This window comes from Cyprinodon tularosa, unplaced genomic scaffold (assembly GCF_016077235.1).
Source record: "Cyprinodon tularosa strain WSP-4 unplaced genomic scaffold, ASM1607723v1 ctg771, whole genome shotgun sequence".
NCBI classification, from domain to species: Eukaryota; Metazoa; Chordata; class Actinopteri; order Cyprinodontiformes; family Cyprinodontidae; genus Cyprinodon; species Cyprinodon tularosa.
The window spans coordinates 158302-176580 of NW_024039531.1; the positions used below are offsets into that span (position 1 = coordinate 158302).

Consider the following 18279-nt stretch of genomic DNA (forward strand, 5'->3'; position numbering starts at 1 on the left):
ACAGTTTAAAATGGAAAATAGCAAACCCACTTTTATGAAGTTCTTCTACTTCCTATGCCATTACTGTCTTCCCCTTCGCTTCCTTAGAAGGCCTCTCCATAGTATAAACATGAATACACATGAATCAGTTGCCTGTTGGGTGTATGATTGTTGCAACACAATGAAAGGCAGATTTCACAAAGGTGTGGGAAACATTTTTTACCAAATATTTAGACGTTCAATCAATTGTTTCAAGCTGGGTTGTGATGCAGTTATTTTAAATTTGATTTGATCCACCTTGTCCCTTTGTTTGATAGTTTTTTTTTTTCATTAAATGGCATAATACAGAATTCTCCTCTGCACAAAACTACAGAATTTGTTCGTCCCTTACATTTTGATTATTATCAAAGCAATCAGGAGGTCCTTTGCGGTATCTTGGGTTCTGAGCCAGCTCACAAGGATTTGGTCCTTCAGCTGGACACAAACTCAGGAAAAAAATAAGCATTTATTAAAATTTTATGACATTTTTTTATGTCAGTGTAACTTCAGCTCAGTGGTAGTATACGGTAGATCTGCTGATTGAATTTTCCTTAGTTGCTGATTTACATTTTGACAAAAAAAAAAAAAACACTTGATGGATTAATCAACACCAAAGTAAACAAATAATGTCTTAAAAACACACTGCATACATGCATAACAACATTTACTCCAATTTATCCTGCAAGCAAAAAGCCTAACATTATTTAAACAAAGGGCTGTTTCAAGAGTAGTGTGATACCATATTTCATATGCTTCAAACCTGGACAACTGCTGACATCTGAAAAGTCACAGGGAAAAGACTACATACAAGTTCTTTTATTGACAATTTAAATCCCCAATATCCAGTTGATAGTATTTCAACTGCAAAGCCAACAAAAAGTGGAGCTCTGATTAATTTTTTCAAAAGCTGAAAGGAAAGGATACAAGGTTGCTCGGCTTGTCGAAGTGGCCTGGGGTCACATGATAAACATGTGGCCTTGGCATCGGTGATCAGAAACACCAAGTTTGTGTTTGGAAGCTTCTCTGCACGGTACATTCTAAAAAACACAGACCAAACAATTAAATTATATAAATAGATAGATGGATAAGTCTCTGTATAGTGACTTGTTCAAAGCGTCCCATACACCAGACTTTTATAAATAGCCAGCATTATTAACTTTAGTTTGTATTTTACACAGGCAACTAAGTATGCAGTTCGGGCATTCATACAGAACTATACTATTTAAACTGTATATTTTATGGGACTTATTAAAATGTCTCTAGGGCCACAGTTGTTAACTTTGTGGAGTAAAGCATCAGACCCTTGAGATTCATAATATTCAGTTATAGCCTCATTTAACCCCAAACCAAATCCATCCCCCATCGGTTAAAGCAAAAAAAAAAAAAAAAGGGAAAAAAAAGTAGTGTTTTAAAAATGGTCAAATCAAAGTCACGGACACAGTGAGAATGATGCAGAACAAATTAAGTCAGTGTGATCAGTGAAAGATACAGTCTGGGTTGTACAGACTGGGTTGAAGATCAGGCTGGCAATCAAGGTTTGTGATATCAGGTGAGGCATAAAATGTGGAAAATCCCACACAGCCCATCCAAGTTACCAAATATAAGGAAATAAACATTTGTACTGATGCACCAACATTTCATAAATTAAGCTTATAAATACCTGGAGCAGTTTCCGCAGTCTAATACACCTGAGTATGATCTTTCATCATTGTCAAAAAAGTACTGAGTCTGCTCTGTGATGCAGCTTTCTTTGAACATGGCATCTGGTATGTCATCGTCTGCTGACTCCACTGAAAATACAAATAAATAATATAATAATAGAAAATAAAAGTAGTTGCAGAGAGACTGTAAGCAGATTATAAGACAACCATAAACCTTGCATATACAAAAAAAGAAAAAAGAATAAAGAAAAACAAATAAAACACCTCCTTAAGTTATTATTTATTTTTATTCATTTTCCTGCAGGGTCAACAAAAAACTGTAAGCCAATGTTTACCGGTCCTGCCAATTCAATGACTCGATGGATAATCTAAAACTTTAACTAATTTGTTTAAAGGATTTGATTATATTGTGTCTGTAAAAGGATGCAGATGTGTTGTGAATTGGGTGTGGATTCATAAAGTGATTAAAAACTGGAGCTCCAGTAAGACTTGATCATCAGTCTGAAGCTATAGTTGTCATCTTATCACAACACCACCATGGCTGGCAATGATCTAACAAGCGCTGCAATTTACTATTATTTGGACAAGCAATTAATATTTTGATTATTTCTATGATTAATTGATTAATAATCAGATAGAAAAATGTGCCTTAAAAAGTATAGATACATATATTCTATAGAGAAGTTCTGTAGAATATATGTTGGAAAAAAATATTTTTTCATTTTAAATGCAAAGCATTTTTATTATTTTGTACAATTTCTGCATGACTACTGCTCTGCGTAGGTTGTTCTTTCAGCTAATGTGAATCTATATATAATGCAGTAAATTAATTATCGATTACTACATTACTTAACAATTATTTAATAACCAATTAATCATGATTAGCTCTATTAATTGCTTTAGCCTTAAATCTATCTATGATCAACATACTTGCACCATGCATTTAATGCACTGCTTGGCTCTATTACATATTATTACATATGGAAACTGATTTGAACCTAAGGACTAGGGTTCCAAAGCCGAAATGAGCACACACATTTGCAATTAGTGTCTAGTGGTGCTGGGAGAACTAAATATATCTTGTGTTTTTTAAAGCATTATAAATCTGGGTCTTAAAAACATGATACCTAGCATGTTGTTAGGTATCAGAAGAGAGTAGGTAAAATTATTTGTAATTGACCTGAGAGTCAATCAGATAATATTTCAATAGTTGGAGCTAGGGATGCACAGATACCAATAACATCACAGGCCATAAAATTAGTTTGGACACAACATTTCAGCCCAGAACATTTCAGCCCAGCAACAATGCACCATAAAATAAAAGCTCAGACCCCAATGTTCCCAGGCCTAAGAAATGCCAGTGTTGGTTGCCCCTCTAATGCAAGACTTAAACTAGAGGTGGTTTAGTACAAAGCAAAGTTACGGAGTAATTTAAAGTCTACTGTGAATTGGGCTTAATAGACACAAATGTTCTCAAGAAGATCCACTTTTTCATGTTAGTTCAAAAATGCTAAAAAAAACTATTGGCCTTACCCTCTTCTACAAGGTTTGGGAACAGAAGACCAAACAACAGCTGTCGAAGTATTGACCTAATACATAGAAAACATTGAAACATCATAGATTGTCATTTGTTACCACGTGTTTTGAACATCTTTAATTTGTTTACCACCAATAGCTATTAGGAAGAAGCAAAAGATCTAACAGAAGTTAGATTCAGTTGTAATTGTAAATGTCAAGGGAAATATTAGCCATTACGTGATAAAAGGTCATACTACTGCATTTGGAAAGCCTTGCAGAAAAAAAATGCAGTGCAATGTTTTGTGACTTTCCAAATTTCATCATGCCCCTGTCAGAGTCATCTTTCTCCTAAATACAGTCATATCAGCAAGTATAACTTCACTCTCAAATGAAAACACAAATAGTTCCACTTAACAGATATGATAAGTACTCACCAAGCAGCACTGGAGGCCCACCAGCCTATGCTGAGGAAATCGGCAATAGTAGGCTGAGAGGGAAAAGGGAAGTGAATTGGACATATAGAGGTGGTTGCAAAAAATGTAAATGTCTGTGTAAAGATTATTTCACAAACCACATATATGGAGCGCAGTCCTGCAGCCGCCTTGTTGTCTTTTTCTGGGTCACACACAGACTGATAGTCATATGTCTTTTTGAAGGAGTATAGGGATGTGTTGACTAAGTTTATCATCAGCACTGGATCTACCTCACCGAAGAACTGACCTATCTAGATGAGTTTACAGGGGAAAATACACACATGCACAGAAAAAAATGTAAGTTTGTAAGAAGCTCATAAAAAAGCTTGCAGCTGTTTTCTATTTTCTCCAAAACATTTTTCCTATTCAAAACTGTATTGATGAGAGAAAGGAATTCATAAACAATAAGCAGACTGAAAACAAACTGAAAAGCCAACACACATACACAGTCATGCTTTATACTCCTTATGGGGACTTTGAAATTTGCATTGACTTTAATCATTTCCCATTCCTTTTGCTAGTCTAACCAAGACCCTTTCTATACTCCGGGATAGCACCAAATTATAACTAATTCTTAATCTAACCCCAAACCCAAGAAAATAACTTTTCCTCATTGGGACAAGTCATGTATTCCCCATAAGAACCTTTAAGTCCCCACAATGTAGAGGGGACTTACAGGCAAATGTATTCCTGTAAAATTGACCTCACAGTGCCCATACGGGAAAACATATGTGATAGAATGGGTCACTCAGGAACATAGATAGGATGCCACCTGTGCAACAAATCCAATAGTTACATTTCCTTACTCCTAAATGTTCCAAACTGTTCGCTGCTTTTTAAGAACATGGAAGTGTTTTGGAACGACAGCAAATCAGCCACAAAGTGGGGGGCCACGTAAACTGACAGAGCAAAACTCTAGTCAGATTCAGAATCAGAATCAAGTTAACTGCCAAGTAGGTATGCACTTGCAAGGATTTTGATTTAGTGTTGATGGCGCAGAAAAATTAGATATATATACAGAATCTATAGCTACAGTATATACCCCATCAAAAATACAATATACTATATACAACACATAGTACATAGCTATATACAATATACTCAGTAGACTGTGCGTTAATGTAATGCAGGAGGTCTGGAGATGCTACGATGGTGTAGCTTGTAGGTCTTGAACGGTAAGGGAGAGAGGCAGTGTTAGTGTCACAGGGATCTCTGTGCCTTGATTATAAGGCTGGTAGCAGATGGGAAGAAACTGTTCATGTTGTGTGAAGTTTTGGTCTTGATGGACCGCAGCCTTCTGCCAGAGGGAAGTGTCTGAAATAATTTGTGGCTAGTGTGCGAGGAATCAGCCACAATCTTCCCTGCATGCCTTAGTGTCCAGGAGGCGTACAGATCCTGCCAACATACCGAGGCAGCGGTCCGTGGCTCCACATGGCCTTCAAAATACCTTAATAACTGCATCTATATCCAAGCTATACATCACCAATTGTAATGCAAAGAGTTTGATACAGCGGTTTAAAGCCATTGCATCCATAGCTCCCAGAGCAGTGATGGACAAGTCTGGGTATGGCAGTTGCAAGGAGATCGATAATTGTCTGACTGTGCCATGTGTGGTAGAGAAGGAATGATGTAGTGGGACTGTTTTTCAGGAGCTGTGTTTGGCCCTAGCTCCAGTGAAATGAACTCTAAATGTTTAAGCATACAAAGACTTTTTGGACAGTGCACTCAGTTTGGAGCTGGCGCCTTTCTCTTCAAACATGACTGTCCACAAGAGCACGAAGCAAGGTCAGTAAAGACATGGATGGTAAAGTCTGGCATGGATGAATTTGACAGTCCTGACTTCAAGCCAATAAAACAAGTTTGGGATGAATTAGAGTGGAGAATGAGGACCAGACAGTCCCATCCAAGATTACTGTGTTACCCTAAAAATGCGCTTCAGGAAGAATGGTTGAACATTCCCATGAACACACACCTAAACCTTGTGGAAAGCCATCTCACAGTAGTTGAAGCTGTTGTAGCTAAAAAGCGTGGACCAACGTCTTATTCAACCCCTATGAATTTGGAATGGGATGTCACTTAACCACATATGTTGGCCAAGGCCGGTGAGTAAACACTTTCTGTAATTCAGTGTATATATACCAGTACACTTACTGGTGCAGCATAGATATTACAATACCTATTACAGCTTCCCTGGCTCTTCCCTGATTTCAACTTTACGCTCAAACTTTTCTGTCTGTATATATTGTTCAGCTCTATTGGGATGTATCCTAACATATGATTAGCTATGACAGGTTTAGCTAAGATAAGAAAAAAATACGTTTAACCATAGAATTACAGCAAATAAATTCCAACATAACAAGCTATAATAAAAAAAAAATTTCCCCAATGTTTCAGTGGTAAGATCATGATCACAGTTCTTTCTGACTTGAATTTTCTGACTTTCCAAGCCCTAAGGTGAAAAATTTCTGAAATGCTCTTAAAGGTTCCTCCCTCTCCCACCTACAACAATGTAGTAACCGCAGTCAGTTCTGACACAATAATGTTTGGTTCTACACAGAAAAACACATTGCATTAAAGGAAACTTTGGGAAATGCTGACCACAAAATCAAATATTTAATTTTCATATTTAATATAGGTAGAGATAAAATAAATTGGGGCTAAATAAACTAAGAAATAAATAACCTAAAACAAATCTAAGTGAGCTAAAGATAGTGTTAGATGGGATTCACCAGGGAAATATACTCCTCTTGATTTGACATGAGAAGAAAGCCTCCATCATCCAATATTACACAGTCCACATGCTGCAAAAGAGAAAAATATAAATGGTTAAATGAAAACTGGACACCTAATACTCAGATTAATGGATGCTATGTTTAATACACTAATTGTTTGCTCGATTCATAGAGAACTGATGCACCTTGTCATTCCTGAGACAGCCACAAATCTCATCCTTACACTACAAGCAAAGAAGACAGCGGTTTTTAAGCAGACAGCAACAGATACATCTCAAGTACCGTAAATATAAAATATTGAAAAAAATTACATTACTTACGTTAAATTTCAGAGTTGCATTGATAAAACTGCTCATCCAGAAGGAGACATTGAGTTTTATTCCCACCACTATAGACCAAACCAGGAAATACAAAAACGGTTTTAATTTTGTGTTACATTAGAAATCAACCACAATTATTTTACAAAACTGACCTGCTGGTTTAAGCATGACATCGTCGATGAAAAGGTCTATGGCTTTGCTCACCAAGATCCCGGATTCAGATATAGGCTCCCTGAACTCTGCTGCAGTTTCACACAGTTACACAAAATAAAAATACAAATGTTTATATATATATTTCAGATAATCTAAATAAATGTATGACATGTGACAATTTTTTCCCAGGGCAAAACAATTAAAAGAATGAACACTGGACGCTTTTGTTAAAAATTCCATTCATTTTCCGTCAGCAATTTATGAGTGAACTCTATGAAAACAGAACATGTGGTAATCCAGTCGAGTGTACCGAAGCTGTTTCACTGACATTTGCCAGTGCTGATGTCTGTTAGAAAGATCAGTGGGGGATGACAGGATGTATACAGAGGAAGGGGGTATGGGGAGGGGGTGCCCTGAAAAACCCAGCAGGAAAAGCACAAGGATAAAGCGAACGAAATAAGAGGCCAAACAGTCCAATAGTTGCCAGTAATGGTTGGATCACGTCCAAAGGCAGTGAAGCAAATCCCCATTACACAAGATCTTGTTTGCGATCCTAATACATGCAGACTTACCGTTGAAAGATGGGGCTGTGAATATATATATTTCATTGTCCAAAGTCCTTTTGTAGAAGCTGGACTCATATGTCTCAGGATTCTCTGTCCATTCTTCTCCAGCACTGTAAACATATGTTGTGCCAACAATGGTGAATTTAATGTAAATACATCTCAAAGAGTATTTTACCTAGATTCCTGTTTAAGTTATTATTATATTTCTGTTTAAAATTTGAAGTTTACACTCAAAGGACACTTTATTACAAATACTAAATTGCATACTAATACAAATACTAAATTGCATACTAACATACTGTAGTACCATATCTGCCAACCACATTGCAGCAACTCACTGAATTTAGGTACCAGACGTGGCTGTTGTAGTAAAAAGTTGACCATGAGAATTGGGAAGAACAAGGGATACAAGATTTTGTAGATACAGGGTTTTTGGTATTAGGCTGGTCTATGCTTTTCAGAAAGCGTTGAAGGTCTGCGACTAATGCACACCTATCTCTTTGAATTAAGGAAAACTAGCCGAAAAAAATAAACTACTCTTATAAAAGAAGTTGATAATTTGTTATTTCTTGCCTCTGGCTAGGCATCTGCAAATTCGATAAAGACAGACTAAAATATGCATGAAATAAACATAAAAAAATGAAGCATAAGGTACATCCATAGGCATCTGTGTATTAAACGCAGAGGATATATGGGTCTTAATGTATCATACAACAATGGTCAAGTATTCCGATTAAAATTCTTTGAACATAGATGATTGTTATTGACCGAAATAGCCTCATCAAATTTCAATCAAATAGATGAACTTGGGAATGGTGTAGACTATTTGTATCCTAGATGTGAAACTGAAAAACCTGGCACAATGCTTCATATCAATACAGAAAGAAACCTCTAAGAAATCAGCAAACTGCAAAATTTATTAAACAACAAAGTAAAGAAATCCTAAAACCATGTGATTTAACCTAGTTCCAACAAGGCAACCTAAAGAATATGGCCAACTAGGATATGCTAGTTCATATCCTCATTCATCAATCCAACAGGAGTCCTAATTTTATATCACTTTTTTTCCAACCTACAGTATGTAATGAATTCGACTTCTGTAGTAGTTTTGTTTTAATACTAATGAGCCATAGGTAATTTAGTCATCTTTCAGTGCTGATCACTAGTTGTTTTTACTACAGCATGAAATTGCTATAAAGGAAGAACACTGAGCGTCTGCTTCAGTATAAAGATTATGGTGTCAAATTTCTGCCAAAAATCACAATAGCATGTTAGGCATCAGAATAGTGCAATTATTAATCATAGCCATGCATTTAATAACCGAGAGCATAGCTGTTATCGCAGGTGTGTATGGTTATTAGAGCGCTGTTGAATGCAGCACAGCCGCAATGCAGCAAATCCCGACCCCTCTACCCATCTATGTGCTCCTGTAGAAAAATTACGGTCCCTCGATCTGTTTAGGGGCGTTTCTGTCTGTCGGGGGGGAGTTTGTATTCTGATGGATCTGATTGGACGAATTTTCAGCTCCTATCCAGTTGAAGCCACTAAAGGATTTTTTGTTTTGGAATTATAGCTAGCTAGTTACAGTCACACTACAACTTGCTGGTTACCACGATTAATTAATTTTATTTGCGTGCATAAAATATGACTGCTGACTTCTTTTGGTAAGAGGCAGTCAGCTATGGCTTCACAATATGCAGTAATAATAATTAACTTACCATAGAAAATAAATAAATAAATATAGAATAAATTGCTGTCAAACTCTGTGATTTTACTTTTTAAATGTAGTTACAAGTGGGGTACATTGGACTCAATACAAAAGTTTTTTTTTTTTTTTATCTCTATATGACTGTGCTCTTAAAACCTTGTTAGTTTAGGTTTAGCGAGTCTTTCTTTCATTTTGTTATAAATTATTTTATTGTGATTATTTTTATTATAATCTTAATTATTGAGATGTATTCACTTGAATTTTTCATATTGTTATATTACTTTTTTATATCTTTGCAACTGCAAAGGACACAGCTAAAAGTTGCAGAATGATGTCCCCTTGATTTCCTGAGTTTTAGACCCTGATCTAAAGGATCAACTGATGTTTAAAAGTTGCATTTGGTTAAGAACACTGTACATAGTAGTTTAATTTACAAATTTCCCATATTGCTAGTCATCAGAGATGTGAAAGGCAAGAAAAAAACCACAAACATGCTGTTCCTGAGTGAGAGCAACTACCTGTGACTTTTGTGATTTCCAACTGTATGTACCCCTTACTTTGTTTTTGTTTTTAATGATTATATTCCAATATGAGTACATGCAGGAATACACTCTAAGTGAGGATAAAAAAAAATAAAAATAGAAGAATACCTTCTTGGAAAAACTCTAGTGATTCCTCCATCTGTTGCGACAAACCTTGCCACCGTTCCATCCCTAAAAACAGAGCCCAACACAAAATAACGTGAAAGTTAATGACACCACCTTTTGCAAAAACAAGTTAATAATCTTTTGAAGTTAAACCATATATGTTTATGTTTAAGCTTGGTCAATTGTTGGTTTTGTATGCTCTAATGATGAACAGACACCCTTTAGAGTGTGTAAACGTGTTAGAGATTATTTCAGACATATGGGCACACAATAAAAGGGAACACACTGATGTGATTACTTTGTTTTCTTCTCAAAATAGCAGGCCTGGGCTAAGTTCGGTATGCTGGGTGTAATATGCCTTTTATGCTATGCTTTCATCATGTTTCACTAGAGAGATTAGACCAAATCATCCATAATAGAGAAGAAAAAGCTTAAACTTTGCTTTTGCTTGCCATTAAACGGAGCATCAAACAAGCATCAACTCTTAAAGTTCAGAGAAAGAATGTGCAAATGTAGCATAGAACGATATACCAAAGATATCACTTTCATTTAAACAATACTGTTCATGTTTTTTTCAAGTAAGAAAGACTGTATATTTAAATGGCTAAAATCATAAAAAAAGCTGGTATGTTCGGTGCTCACACTAACTGCTCTTTCCAAACTTTAACCAGTTCAGCTGTCAGACCTGCATCAAGGATGAGTCGTTTCACTAGTGACTCATTGCCTGTGGATAAAAGACAAGATAGATTTCACATATTACTAATGTTAAAACATCATATTACATGGAAAATGATTTATCAAATATATAATTTGTGAATAAAGAATATAGGTTGAAAGCCACTGGTAGGCTGAACACTGAATTTGGTAATTAGCTAATGGTACACTACCAGTGATTCACAACAAAAACATAATAGTCAGGGAAAAACACCTGCCAACTCTTTTGTTCCCTAATATACAAAAAAAATAAAATAAATTACGTCATGGCATTTTTCAGTAAATCATCCAGCAGGGTGACCTGCATGGCCAATATACACTATATTGCCAAAAGTATTTGCTCACCTGCCTTGACTCACATATGAGCTTAAGTGACATCCCGTTCCTAATCCATAGGGTTCAATATGACGTCGGTCCACCCTTTGCAGCTAGAACAGCTTCAACTCTTCTGGGAAGGCTGTCCACAAGGTTTAGGAGTGTGTTTATGGGAATTTTTGACCATTCTTCCAGAAGCGCATTTGTGAGGTCGCACACTGATGTTGGACGAGAAGGCCTGGCTCTCAGTCTCCGCTCTAATTCATTCCAAAGGTGTTCTATCGGGTTGAGGTCAGGACTCTGTGCAGGCCAGTCAAGTTCATCCACACCAGACTCTGTCATCCATGTCTTTATGGACCTTGCTTTGTGCACTGGTGCACAGTCATGTTGGAAGAGGAAGGGGCCAGCTCCAAACTGTTCCCACAAAGTTGGGAGCATGGAATTGTCCAAAATGTCTTGGTATGCTGAAGCATTCAGAGTTCCTTTCACTGGAACTAAGGGGCCAAGCCCAGCTCCTGAAAAACAACCCCACACCATAATCCCCCCTCCACCAAACTTTACACTTGGCACAATGCAGTCAGACAAGTACCGTTCTCCTGGCAACCGCCAAACCCAGACCCGTCCATCAGATTGCCAGATGGAGAAGCGCGATTCGTCACTCCAGAGAACGCGTCTCCACTGCTCTAGAGTCCAGTGGCGGCGTGCTTTACACCACCGCATCCGACGCTTTGCATTGCACTTGGTGATGTATGGCTTGGATGCAGCTGCTCGACCATGGAAACCCATTCCATGAAGCTCTCTGCGCACTGTTCTTGAGCTAATCTGAAGGCCACATGAAGTTTGGAGGTCTGTAGTGATTGACTCTGCAGAAAGTTGGCGACCTCTTCGCACTATGCGCGTCAGCATCCGCTGACCCCGCTCCGTCAGTTTACGTGGCCTACCACTTCGTGGCTGAGTTGCTGTCGTTCCCAAACACTTCCATTTTCTTATAATACAGCTGACAGTTGACTGTGGAATATTTAGGAGCGAGGAAATTTCACGACTGGATTTGTTGCACAGGTGGCATCCTATCACAGTTCCACGCTGGAATTCACTGAGCTCCTGAGAGCGACCCATTCTTTCACAAATGTTTGTAAAAACAGTCTGCATGCCTAGGTGCTTGAATTTATACACCTGTGGCCATGGAAGTGATTGGAACACCTGATTCCAATAATTTGGATGGGTGAGCAAATACTTTTGGCAATATAGTGTATGTTAGTGATCAGACAAAGCTTTGTGAAGGACTGGCTGTTGGGAGGCAGATGATGGCAAGGGATTGGGTTTCAGCGTTCTTGTCGAGGGATATACTTTCTGAAATGACATCATCTGAGCCAGCACCTTTAAAGTTACAACACCATTTCAATACAGCAACTCTACTGTGTGGCTTTAAGAAATGCTAGTAATCTTTTATTAAAAAGTCAAAATATCAGAATTAAAAAAGAGCATCAATTTCAAATTGTTTGATATGACTGCACTAAAATGGATGATGGATTTAGCAATCCATTTTTAGGATACTGATAAACCATACTGGAGGGCTAATCCATTAGAAGGCCACATTAAAAAAGCATGAGTCATTGTACTGCATGACTGCATTGTACTTCTAGGAATCTCAGTCTATTAATCTGAATCCATCCTGTAAAGAACCTGAGATCATAATATCTAAATAAAGATGATTATATCAATGCCATATTACATACTAAAAGAAGCCATGCATTTACTATTTATGTACCACCATATTTGTTGAATTCTGCAATTTTAATGGCAGACTGCAACAAACTGTAATCTTTCAGGGGTAAAAAAAATTGTCTCTAAAATACAAACTGAGAACAAACAATACATGAAACTAACAAAACTGCTAAGGTGGCAACTGAGTTTGCAATGAAAGAGATGCATGACTCACATGCATCTGCAGTACTTTTATCAATGTACTGGTGGAAGTCGAGTAGAAACTGGGTGTTGTTGAGTGACAGCTTCAACTCTTTGCAGTATTCCCTGAAGAAATATGTTTCAGTTTAAATGTTCCCTGTCTGTTTTCCTAATATCTTTTCAATGAAAGTAATGTAACGTATACTCACCTTGGAGCTATGTAGGTGTAACCAAAATTGTCAAACTTCTCCAGCTGGATAGTCTCTATAGCTTTTGGAAATAGAAAGATCCAGTTTTTGCCTCATAAGTGCGATTTAGACCACATAAATGCTTGCACACCAACAAACACGGTAAACAGAGAAACACACATTAGCTGAATTCCCATAAAATTATAATCATTAAAAAAACATTTGCAGGACGCTTTAACTTTTTTTTTTTTTTGTGAAACATTTTTCTGAAAATGTGTTTGTGAAACTCCCACTCTGGAATCAGACATCATATATTTTAAAAATAAAATCTTAAAAAATGACTGTGTCACAGAGAAATCACACTCAAGCCATAGTTGTACAGAATATAAAATTGTGAAACTCTATTTCAACAAAATCAAAGACAGTCACTGATACATGTTTGTGATTATTACAAACTTCTCATAGGAGGTGTGTTTTAAAGATGATTAAGGCCATAAATAATCCACAAGAATATGTTTTTTCTTGTCTCAGGGATGCAAAAAAAGAAAACTGCCAACATTCTTGTCTTGTAGGCCTTGTCTGGAATATTTAAGGTTTGTTTTTGGTCCATCATCAGATGACCTTTGTCTGGAGCAGTGTCTGAAAACTATGGGGGGATTGGCTTACACTTTGAAATGGGTGCGGTTGTTACAGTGATGTATGCTGTGATAGGATGGACCTAAGATTATCTACTTAAGTTTTTATGAAGCATTAAGTGTTCCCATGAGAAAGAACTGTATTCTTGATATTTCCACCTCATAAATAAGACATTTCAAATAAAACATTTAACCGTCTTTGTCATGTTTGCATGTGTTAGTATGTGTGGCTTTTAAAAACAGCAGCTCATCTGTTTAGAATAAAGAGAATTAAGTTTCTTATTATTTGTGCGTCAAAATATAGAGACTGCAACATTCAGCATGAATGTTAAACATTCTTTCATATTCATCACACAGTTATTGACAGGCATTGGTCTAAATTTTATCTAAGCTACAGAAAGCGGGATCTTTGTTCTCACTGTTGCCTTGCAACAAGAAGGTCCTGGGGTTGTTTTGTACTGAAATTGCCAGTGATGTATAATGTATAAAAAAATATAAGAAATTGAAAGTAAAAATACCTTAATTGAAAATTACCGTGGTACAACTGGAAGTACTAATGGAAAAGTTCTTAAGTAAGTTAGAAAATTGTTCACAATAATTGGGGAAGTTATGGTAATCTTTGTATATAAAAAGAAGCAAAACAAACTGTTTTGTATTGATCCCTTTACTTATTTTTACAAAAACAAAACATCAACTTGTACAACTTGCTGAAAACTCACTTTAGCCTTAAGAAAATATGGTATTCAAACATTTCTGTCCATAAGAACTTAGAATAACCTAATAAAGGACATACATCCACTGTACTGTCTGCATGAGAAAAGTACTTTCTGTGAGATATAAATATGTCCACTCTGTCTTAGAGAAAGGAAAAAAAAGTGTTGTGTCTAAATAATATACAAGCAAAACAAGATAAATTTCACTACATTTTACAACCACTAATGCAGAACGGTAAAGTGGTAACTTTGGTTTAGCAGCTTTTAGGACAATATTTAGAAGGAAATGTATCAGTATAAATAATTCCCCCACCTAGGAAAAAATAAAATAAATTAAAAATTCTATTTTTTAAATAGGAATACTAAAAAGTAACCTTAAAAGCTTGGCAAAAACAATGCATCACTGATCAGTACGATATATGGACCAGAACAAACAGAGCACAGTTGTTCTTCTCTTGTTTACACGCAGATTCCATATAAACAATCCTTTTGTGATACTGTACATTCTGTAAATATTTTAATTTGTAGCTGAATAATGAAACGTAATGAAATGTAAGTAAAATTCCTGAAGCTGTTGCAGTACTGGAGAGCTCCTTCAGTGACAGACTGCTGCATCCTAAATGCACCAAAGAGTGTTATCACAGATCCTTCCCCCCAGCAGCTGTAAGACACTATAACCACCACTGTTCCCAAAAATCTCAATAAGTTGTTAAATTCATGCTGAATTTGCACTGTTTCTACCATAGTCGGTTAAATGACATGCTGCTGTCATTTTGGACATCTCTGATGTTGCTGCTATTTTCATATATCCATTACTGTAAAAATTTCCATAGTTGTATATTGGTTATTTATCCTCTAGGTGCACAGCTTTTATATTGTCAAAACACATTACAGTAAAGTATTTTACTCTTTATCTTTTAACTCTTCACTGTTATGTTATTCTTATAAATGTTTTAAGGTCCATATTTGTGTGACAACTTTTTCTATAATCTTTTTGCTGCTGTAAACACCAACATTTCCCAATTGTGGGACAATAAAATGATTTTCTACTCTATTCTATTCTGTTGTAAAAGTCCTGATTAAAAATAAGTACGTACAGATCCTCAAAAAAAAATAACTTAAGCACAGTAACAAGGTAAATGTAGTTTACTTTGTTTACCACTACTACTGTACACCTCTGGAAATCCGGCATTCTCACTGTGGGTTCTCTCAATGTACTCTGGTTTCATCCATAAACCATAACTGTTTGGTCAAAAGGTCTTTCTAAATTTCCACAACTAGGGGAATACTGAAATATAAATGTATTAAAAAAAATTATTTGTTTATTCTCAATTGATTTGAGCAGAAAAGTATGACAATCTGCCAATGTAATAAGATTATACAAGTTTAAAATGAGGAAAAATAACTTATTTATCTTATTTTAAGTGCATAATACCAAATCATCTTATTTTGAGCGAAAGAATACTCATTCCCCTGGCAGATCATTGTATTTCCCTGCTCAAATTAAGGGCAAATACAACATTTTAAATAAAACATTTTAAGGAATGTTTACTGAATTTTAGATAAAGCTTGACCAACCACACATGCTACTGAAGTCAAATCACCTCAAAGTCCATAATGCCAGTTTGATATTGGTGTTTCTAATGTCATTGGTGATCAGTGTACATTTGAGTTGTTGAAATAAATGGCAAAAGGATAAAGAGGTTATTTTAGTAATCAAAAGATTAGGCCACGTAAATAGACACAGCAAATAAAGTTTCCATCACAGATTCATAGTTATGAAACAAATGAAACATCCTGGAATGATATTTATTAATAAGTTAAAGAGAGAGAGTGAGAAGCAAAAGAAAAGAAATATAAGAGTAAGTTACTGAGGAACACTTACCTTCCTCCCCTGTTGTGAACCGAGGGATAAAGAACCAGGGAGAGGCAAAAGAGCAAGGACAAAGAGTGGTAAAATACATTTGCATTTGACAAAATTATGTTTTACAGACAGTTAGATACAGTCTATCATGAGAACATGTTCATAATGTGAGTAAATGCATAAAAAGACTGTCCTGTGTAGGTTTTGAAGCAAAACCAATATAATCAAAGATCATGTTTATGCAAAAACAATAAAGTGAAAGGTAGAAGTCCAAAACTTTTCTCTCCCTGAACTCCGTATCTCCAATAAAATGCCATCTTGTTTTTCTTATCTCATAAATGACTTGACAGACATCAATAGTCATCAATCTCTACTCTCTTAAAAGGAAGACTTTTGGACAATGCCTTTAAAATATATTGACTCATGTGGTGTGGTCTGTGAAAGCAATTACCGAGCACTCACTTTCCTTGGGGTCTAGGAAATCTGGTGCAGGATGAAACAACCTCTTTCATATAAAACATAACAAGCAGATTCATTGTCACTCAGTCTCTATAGACTAAGCAGAAAGTCCATGTTTAATGGCTTTCCATAGAGCTTTCCATTTTTTCTTCTTTTTTTCTTGCTTTCTTTAAAATCTGTCATCATATCTTCAACCAAGGCATTAGGAAATTTATTCTACACATACAAGGGCTCTTATGAAAAAAATATGTTCAATCATTACACCCTGTCAAAAGACTCTTACCAGTGTATATATTAGTATAGCAAGTGGCTGCAGAAATCACCTATTGCAAGGAACCGATAGATAGATGGAGCTTTAGGTGGTCTGGCTCCAAATTGAAACCCTATATGGCTGAACACAGAACTTTAGACTCCCAAATCACCATCAGAGAAGTCTGCAGCTGTAAGGCATGGTGTGTTGCTTTTTTTAACAGGCCTGTAAATGTGCTGACAGCGTTTATGGCACAGTGACCGACTCTGCAGAGGAGAAATGAAATAGAGACTGAAACTAACCATCACTAAAAAAAATTCATTTGATGGAATTGCTGCACTATTAGTTGTTTATACACTGTGGCGTCATGTCGGAGTTATGAAAATTCCATTGAAGACAGATCATGGCATTTTGAATTTGGATTCCTTTTCTTACATCTTTGATCAAAGTAACATTCCTCCTTTTATTTTTTGTTCAATAATGAGTTGCCTTTATTAAGTAATCCAACCATCCATCTAACCAAATACAAACTAAACTAATCTAGGTCATTTAAATTATTAATTCAAAAGACAGCACGTTGCCTTCTTACATAAGCAATTAGAAGGCATTTACTTATTAACTAGTTGTCAGGCACTTTAAAACTGCTATTATTTAAAGTAAAAAATTAACAAGTATTTGGAGACAAACAAGGCTAGTTGTAATGTAATATGGCAGAAAAATGAAGAACATTTTTCCTTTAAAAGAAAATGACCATTAAGTGGATTCTGACCCTAACCAGACCAATAATCTGAATGAAAATAATTTGAAAAATTTAAAACTGTGTATCAAAAGTGTATTTTCTTAACTGAATTTTCTTGCATTGTATACAGTATGTTAAAACAGCACTGTGTAACATTTAACCACTCCAGTAGCTAGAACTGTATCTATCCATTTTCTTTCACGCTTAGCCCAAGCAGGGTTGCAAGGGCTGCTGGTGCCTATCTCAAGCTATCTATGGGCAAGGCAACTAGCAACACTGTAGTCACAAAATGAAACAGTTTTCTTCCATGTTTTGTTAGGAGACCACAATGGACCAGCAGACTGAGAAGTCATGGAGTTATTCATAAAGATGAGGCTAGATTCTAGCTCAAATCCTGCATCAGAGAGCCAAAAAATTGCCCAATGACAACCTTTAAGGGGAGCTCAGACTGCCGTAAAGTGGCGCTCTAGGTCGTATTACTTATTCAGCAACAGATTCAAGTTAAACAGGCAACTTATTCAGAAAGGCAGCCTGCACAGAGCATTGAGCAATGAGCCAAGTGCTGTATATTAACCTGGAAATAATTTAATATATCTCAAATAAAGCGAATACTTGGGTAAAAACTTACATAATACTATTTTGAAAGATAAGCTTAGATTTAACAATTTACAAATAAAAAAAATAATTTTGGCTTGCACAGT

The 18279-nt window shown here is 36.1% G+C and overlaps 1 protein-coding gene across 3 annotated transcripts in view; it reads right to left on the reverse strand.

The window, feature by feature from the left end:
* The window catches only part of LOC119773619 (voltage-dependent calcium channel subunit alpha-2/delta-1), a 117354-nt gene that overhangs the window by 4434 nt on the left and 94641 nt on the right, over nucleotides 1-18279 (reverse strand). For all 3 annotated transcript variants that reach the window (XM_038270679.1, XM_038270677.1, XM_038270676.1), the window contains 16 exons: nucleotides 16152-16160; nucleotides 12940-13000; nucleotides 12765-12856; nucleotides 10439-10520; nucleotides 9800-9862; nucleotides 7448-7551; nucleotides 6875-6964; nucleotides 6723-6790; nucleotides 6588-6626; nucleotides 6400-6471; nucleotides 3769-3921; nucleotides 3632-3684; nucleotides 3213-3268; nucleotides 1679-1808; nucleotides 943-1055; nucleotides 371-453 (listed from right to left, as the gene is read on the reverse strand). In XM_038270679.1, the coding sequence (XP_038126607.1) occupies nucleotides 371-453; nucleotides 943-1055; nucleotides 1679-1808; nucleotides 3213-3268; nucleotides 3632-3684; nucleotides 3769-3921; nucleotides 6400-6471; nucleotides 6588-6626; nucleotides 6723-6790; nucleotides 6875-6964; nucleotides 7448-7551; nucleotides 9800-9862; nucleotides 10439-10520; nucleotides 12765-12856; nucleotides 12940-13000; nucleotides 16152-16160 (1268 nt within the window). The remainder of the gene's footprint in view (nucleotides 1-370; nucleotides 454-942; nucleotides 1056-1678; nucleotides 1809-3212; nucleotides 3269-3631; nucleotides 3685-3768; nucleotides 3922-6399; nucleotides 6472-6587; nucleotides 6627-6722; nucleotides 6791-6874; nucleotides 6965-7447; nucleotides 7552-9799; nucleotides 9863-10438; nucleotides 10521-12764; nucleotides 12857-12939; nucleotides 13001-16151; nucleotides 16161-18279) is intronic.